The sequence below is a fragment of the Prosopis cineraria genome, unplaced genomic scaffold (assembly GCF_029017545.1).
Source record: "Prosopis cineraria cultivar Desert tree isolate PC_DT_omini unplaced genomic scaffold, ASM2901754v1 PC14, whole genome shotgun sequence".
Classification (NCBI taxonomy): domain Eukaryota; kingdom Viridiplantae; phylum Streptophyta; class Magnoliopsida; order Fabales; family Fabaceae; genus Prosopis; species Prosopis cineraria.
Window position 1 is genome coordinate 329,613 of NW_026555345.1, and position 7,009 is coordinate 336,621.

General features: G+C 31.7%; 1 protein-coding gene across 3 annotated transcripts; it reads right to left on the reverse strand.

Moving 5' to 3' along the window:
* Positions 1-1,082: 1,082 nt before the first annotated feature.
* LOC129293621 (uncharacterized) lies at positions 1,083-6,683 on the reverse strand. 3 transcript variants are annotated; one of them, XM_054931680.1, is made up of 11 exons: positions 6,502-6,683; positions 6,320-6,378; positions 6,144-6,184; positions 5,671-5,702; positions 5,415-5,443; positions 5,212-5,301; positions 4,751-4,787; positions 2,780-2,836; positions 2,007-2,083; positions 1,699-1,795; positions 1,083-1,376 (listed from the first exon to the last, which is right to left on the reverse strand). In XM_054931680.1, exons 1-11 carry the CDS (start codon positions 6,583-6,585, stop codon positions 1,275-1,277), a joined length of 705 nt encoding a protein of 234 aa, XP_054787655.1. In that variant the 5' UTR covers positions 6,586-6,683; the 3' UTR covers positions 1,083-1,274. The 3 variants fall into 3 exon arrangements, with proteins under 3 accessions (XP_054787655.1, XP_054787657.1, XP_054787656.1); XM_054931682.1 differs by having other exon boundaries at positions 1,722-1,795; positions 6,502-6,676; XM_054931681.1 differs by lacking the exon at positions 5,212-5,301 and having other exon boundaries at positions 6,502-6,676.
* Positions 6,684-7,009: the final 326 nt, after the last annotated feature.

Sequence of the window (7,009 nt, forward strand, 5' to 3'; positions counted from 1 at the left end):
AATTTTTAAAATAAAGTGAAGAAATATCCTCAAAAAAAAATTTATCTAGCCTTAAAAATATTTAAATCATACTTAAAATATCTAAAAATGAAACCTAACTTAAAAAAAAAAAAAAATACCCACCAATGCTGGTCTCTCCCTATGCGTGCGCATGCTGGAGAAGGCTGAAAGGAAGAATAAAGAGAAAAATGATTGCTGTCCTTGGTAGCTTTTAAAAATTGGATGGTGTGTTTTTAACAAAACTATAAAAAGAACCAAATGCTTTCTTGAATTATCACTTTTAACTGCACGTTTAAAGAATGTAATAAATACGTAGATTAGCTTGTTCATTAAGTTTTGAGTGACAACATAAATACCTTAATTTTTAATGAATCACCTCTAAGATGTTGACTTTTTGTGAGTCTAAATTTAACCTAATTCTTTCTTTTTGAACAGTTTTCTATGGCTTTACATTCAAAAAAAATTAAATAGTGTGCGTCTGACATCTTCCCCTATTCATTTTTTCTTTTTTTAATAAATACATATTCCTCCAAACGGTTTACAACACCTGGCCTTATATATATATATATATATATATATTATATTTATTCTATTATTTATTTATTTTATTATTTCCTCCTAAAATTTATAAGATTAAATTAAGTTTGCATATTTTTGTTCAAGTAAAATTGTTATAATATTAAAATATTTATAATAAGTTAACTTGAAACAATCTCTTAAATAATTTAATTCAATTCTTTCTAACCTCATTTATTCTCTTCCTTTTTTTAAAAAAACTGACTTAAAATAAAATTTTTAAAATTTAACCTACATTAATCACAATTAATGTTTAATTTATTTAATGTCTTGTTTAAATATTTGAAATGTTACATCTATATCAAAACCTAAACAAAGTACAAAAACCAAAAATAGTATTTTTCAAGAAAATAAAAATAAAACAAGTCATTGATATTCTCCACAAAGCATGATTTATTTGGTTCTACATGTTGCATCTATCAATCTTATTATTTTATATTTGATGCTTTAAGGTCACACATTATTTTATATCCTGCTTTGTTTAATTAAAAACTAAAAAAATAAAATTCAAGAAAATTCGAACATCCAGATGATGCACCATATTACACATCTTTTCCAGCGTCATCCCAATTAATTCTTCACAGTGCATCATCCTGTCATAAGTCAATAACAATCCGCCGTACACGAGAAATCTATAACGAATTTAAACGGAAATTACAATTACATAAAATTTTCAAAATATTACGCAGAAATCACAATTAAATTTGATCCAAGAATCTCGGGAGGTACGGTACAAAATGCAGCATCCATATCATCTTCGAAGCCGATCGGATATTTGAATCATATTCTACAATTACCAGCTGGATAGAGATAATGAAAAAAAAAAAAATCAGAAGGAACAGGATCGATAATTCGAGCTCAGATAGCAATATACCAGAAAGAAAAGATAATAAAATGGATTCTGTCCATACGATTTGTGAAATATAGTCAGAAAGTACTCAGAACTCAAGACGGAAAACAGGAAAGGATATATAACAACTCTACAAGGACTAACAATGGCTTCAGGGGCTAAAATGATTGAGGAAGTAGCGTGGGAAAAGCAATATTTTATGCTTCTACTTAAGCCTTCAAAATTCTAATGCAAGATTTTTAAAATAAAAGAATGAAAAGCAAAAATTATACAAGGTCGATCAGTTTGCACTCACTGCAATACACGAATTGGTTAAAATCAAGTGTGACTCTGCCTTGTTTCGCTGTATCAAATGAGTTAAACAGATTCCTGAAAGACACACAATACAAGATTCTCGTTTCAGCAAGCAGTCAAACCAAACTACAATATTATTCATTTAAAAAAAAAAAAAAAACCCGGTACGTATGGCATATTAAAAGCTGTTCAACCCCTCTCCCTCAAAACAAATAATAATAACAACAACAACAATAATACTCTCAACTTGAAGACCATGATACTTGATATAAACACGCGGCTTTACCGAGCAGACTGTACGAATATACAGAGAGATATGAAGTCATCAAGCCGAAACCTCCCATTCTTACTTTGATCAAAGCTCTAAAAAATTCAACAGAAATAGTTAGCTCGGTATTCTGGATTGCAATATTGCACAAATACTGTTAGAACTCAACAAATAGGGAAGGGAGTCAAATCTTTATCTAAGTCCGGACATGAATCTCATAAAAACTAGACAAAGCCAGGGAAGGAGAATCTCCAAAGTCGAAGTCAGAAAACATCATATATTCCCCATAAAATGTCTTACAATTATATAAACCATAAACCTACAGTTATAACTGTAAATTGACAGCACACACATACTAATATCCTAATTACTTGACAACTCAGCACCCTTGAGATAAACTGCAATGATAAAATTCTGACAGCACATAAAATGGTAGTTATTCAACATGAATAACTCCCTTATCAACTAATCCCATTGATGCATTTTGACTGGAAATTCTCTTGCCTTGTGCCTTCTATATAAAGTAATGAATTCCTATCAATTACTTCACCAATTAAAGATTCTTTCAGAGGCAAAATTCAGCATACAGTACTGACAAATTAATTCATGTCAATCACAATACATTAATGGTTTCTCTGTCTGACCACTGCAACATCAAAGAAAAATGGAAAATAGAAAAATTGAAGCATGCACATAGTCATGAACAACTTCTCTAACATTAAACTAATTAATTTTTTGCTGGCCAACTACAAAATATTAGTTGATATCTTAACAAAATGAAGATGCTTTACCTCACAGACAGTATAAAAAGCAGGAGAATCCAGCATGAAACCAACTTTGACCAATGCCTGAAAAATTTATTAGGGCATTCAGCAAAATTAACAAGGGAGAATCATATCCCTATGCAGTGTAAACAGGCATGTGCAGATTCCAGTTTACTTTATCCCTGGATCCTGAAAAGCATCTAAATCAAGGGCCCTGTTATGCATTTAACTATTTCCAGAAGGCAGGCAGGGGGTTAAGAGGTGCGGACCGAGGTTATAGGTGGGCCCCCTGCCAACTTTTTTATTTTTTCCAAAGAGGTATAGGTCCCATATTTATAGTGTATGTCTCTCAACCATGGCTTTATCCAAGGACGTACCCATGTTATAGAAAGAGGAGGCAATTGTCCCTATGAAATTTGCAAAAATTACACTTCTTTTTTGTCAAAATTACACTTGCCCCCATCTTAAAATTGCAGTTTCCCCCCATGAAAAATTAATTGTCCCACATTTTTTTAAAATTATCAAGAACACATATTTAAAACTATTGTTTACTCTTGTATTTATTATAAAAATAATTTTATGATATAAACAAAATTAAGATACATTTTAAAGTTCTCATATAATTTGTTTTTATTATTATTTTTAATTAATACTAATAATTATATTTCTTAAAAAGATATTAATACTATATTTGGCATAAATATTGCCCCTGTTACTAATATCTTTTTGGGTCCGTCACTTTATTTGGAAAGGTTTTTGGGTAAGGTTAATGATGTATCTGTAATATTTTTTTGGGTTTGGTGAGTTCTGCATTGCTTCGAGAGGATGAAGTCAGTTCTAAGAAAGGGTTTTTTCATCCAAATCCAAACTCAAGCATGTTTTAAAGAGGTGGCCGGAAGAGTAAATGCTAGCATCAACAAATTTAATGACACAGAGAGAGAGAGACAGAGAGAGAGAGAGAGAGGGAGAGAGAGAGCAAGTTGAAATAAAGAAGCCATCGAGGTTTTAGTTATGTTCCGTTCAGTCTTGTTTATAAGATAGATAGAAGGATTTTTTTAGTCTTATTTATAAGCATATCATTGATTTTTTTCACAATTTACACTTTTACACATTAAGATGGATGAAAAAGTGAAAAGAAAATAGAGATGAAAGGAAACTAAGAAGAGAAATTTTCAAAATAGTAAATTTTCTTACTATTTTCAGAAGTTTTCTTTCCTAATTTTCTTTCTTCCCTAATTTTCTTCCCATCCAAAATGAGGGGTAAATGTTGGTGAAATAAAATACATTAATAAAGTATGTAAATTAAATAGGGTCCAAGTTGAAAAACTTATTAAATACTCCCTCTAGTCTAAAATATAAGCATCTTTTAACAATAATCTATTAATCTGCATATCAACAAAATCCTTATTCCATAAATATATATGTTGTTTTCCTTTTTTACTCTTAGCTCCAATTTCAATTTATGATAAGTGAAAAGAAGGTCATAAATTTACATACACAAGAATCTAGGTTAATAAATATAAGGGATAAAATAGGGGTTTTTTTTTTAAAACAAATATTAAGTTACTTATATTTTAAACCAAGATTAGCTAGGAGAAAATGCTTATATTTTAGATTGGAGAGAGTATTTACAAAAAGTTAATGAATTTTAGTATTTTTTAATTCCAATAAAACATTGATCTTAGACGTGCTTTGTATATTAAGACTAATAAAGTATGCTTATACATGGTCACTTGTTCACGGTTGGCCAACCCAAGCCAACCCAACTTTGGTCCCCTTGAAATCCTAAGCTGGTTCCACCCCTGGGTTAAGAAGCAAGGATGACATAAAAAAAAGCATATCCAGCATCAAAGGAGGTTAACTTTTTTGCTGTTACATCTTGGGAAGTAAATACTATAAAATGTAAATGTTAAATTGGATGGACTATATGAATATTATTCTAGCAAGGCATGGTATATTATCAATATTCAAGAGCATTAAAGATGAATTACCATATACCTCGTGTACGTCTTCAGGCACAAGAAAACCACGGCCTCTGCATCAATGAACCCAAGTAGTGTTATCTCCAAATTCCTCAAATAAGGATAAACCAACAAAGCTGATATTGCTTGACAACCAAAGAGAGTGTCAGTATGTCTAAGAGTAAAAAGGGTGTCAAACTTTTTGATGAAATTCATTACTTAGAATCGCCTCATAAATATACCATCAGCTTATACTTCCCCTAATCCTATTTATAAGTGACTTTCAGCATGTTTTACCAGAACCAAAAAAAACCTTAAACCCCATTAACTTTGTCTTAAAAATTAACAAGTTTTCGCCTTTATCCTTAATAAATATTCTTAAATCTCATTAGTGGTATTTTTATTCAAAGCATTTAATGAGGATAAAAATATAAATATGAACATTGGGAATTGACAAGTGCCCAATAAATATGACTAAATTTTTTCTTCTCTCTCTGCCTTATAAATAAAACCAGAAGAGTGACAATGATAAGATTCAAACTAGTCATGCTCCCTTGGTTTAAGATGTCCATAGCCTTTAACACTTTCCTGCATGGTGTTCATCATTGACTTAATCGCACTAGAGCGACTTCAGGAGGGAGGGGGCCTCGAAGACTTGACATTAAACTGAACACAAATTTTGGGAAAAAGCAATAGATCACCTTTCTAGATCAGAAAATGCATGTTGAACCTGCAAAGCCATTGAAAGTCATATGAAAATACAAGTAGTTAATATTTAATATTAAATGAGTAACTTATGATTCTTCATTGAGAATGGCGATGCAGAAGCCTCATAGAAGTAGTGTGAATTTGAATTATGACAAAAAGTTAACATTAACATTGAGGTAGTGTACTAGCAGAAATCAGCTAAGAGCTACAGATACGTCATTTAGACGATCTCAATTAAAAACTACTAACCTTGAGAAGGAACTTGTTCAATGCAACAAATTCTGGGGAAAAATTAATCAAAGGTTAGAGAGAGACTGGTAACACCTTTTTTTGATATTTCCTAAATACCAATTACTTCCCAAAGACCAACCACCAAAAAAGCAAAAACTTGGGAAAATACGTTTCAATTACACATGATTGATAGAGTTTCAAGATGGTATCCCAAGAAGGCGTGTGGTGGTTCATTCGCTTGTCATTTTTTCTTGCCCACACATACATAATCCAAGTTACAATTGCAGGGAAACACTCGTTGTCCAGCTTCGACATGCAAACATAACTTCAGATACAAACCAGGCACCCAAACCAAACTATGACGGCAAAAATTTATCCTTGATGAAGATCTTCGATATCAAAATGCCCATGCTCGTACGTGATTTTATATTAAAGGCACCAGGTAAGTTAAAAACGAACATACAGACACGGCAGTAAGCGTAATAACTCACCTTCGAAATTCATTGTACCGTTCCTGTCGAAATCGTACATCCTACAGGGGAAAATTCAAATAAAATACCGCGTCATCCAGGACAATCAAACAAACAAAATATACATTTCCAAGGAAACTCCGAGATATAATATGGTCCACGTATTTAAGTAAACAGAGAAATTGGGGAAATCGTACCTGATCATCTGCTGAACAACTGAGAGGGGAAATTCGAGGTTGCCCACAGACAGAGCTCTCTGATTATCAAAACATTTCATTCAATTAAAGAATAATACAAAGACACCGTCACACAAAGACAGCTTAAAAGGAATGAACGGAAAATAGATGAGGAAAAGGAAAGTAAGAAATGCCAAAAGAACCTTGAGTTGGAGAACTGTTATGTTTCCACTTCTGTCTGAGTCAACTCGATCAAACCATTCCCTTAGTATTGCAGTGTTTTCCATCTCTACTAGTTAGGTTCTCAATTGTCTCTCAGCTTGGCAGAATTGAAATTTGGAAATCAGGCTTCCCCAGTCCTCCTGGTCATTACTCCTGCTTTCTTGAAGACGAGCCGATCGCAACGACGTCGTTTAATCTGTTTAGTTCTAATTTTGAATGATTTTGTTCGATTAATCTGACTCAAGTTTAAACTTTTTTTTAGATATTTTTCACAATCATCAATATATATTCACATTTATTGGTAATTTTTAATTATTAATTATTATTTTTAATAAAAAAATCTCTTGAACACAAGAATTTTTTTTTAACAATTAATTAGCATATTTAACTATTAAACAACAACAACAAGCCTTTATCCCACTAGATGAGATCGGCTACATGGATTGCAAGACGACATTGTGCTCTATCATTTATCTTTAAAAATTAAAA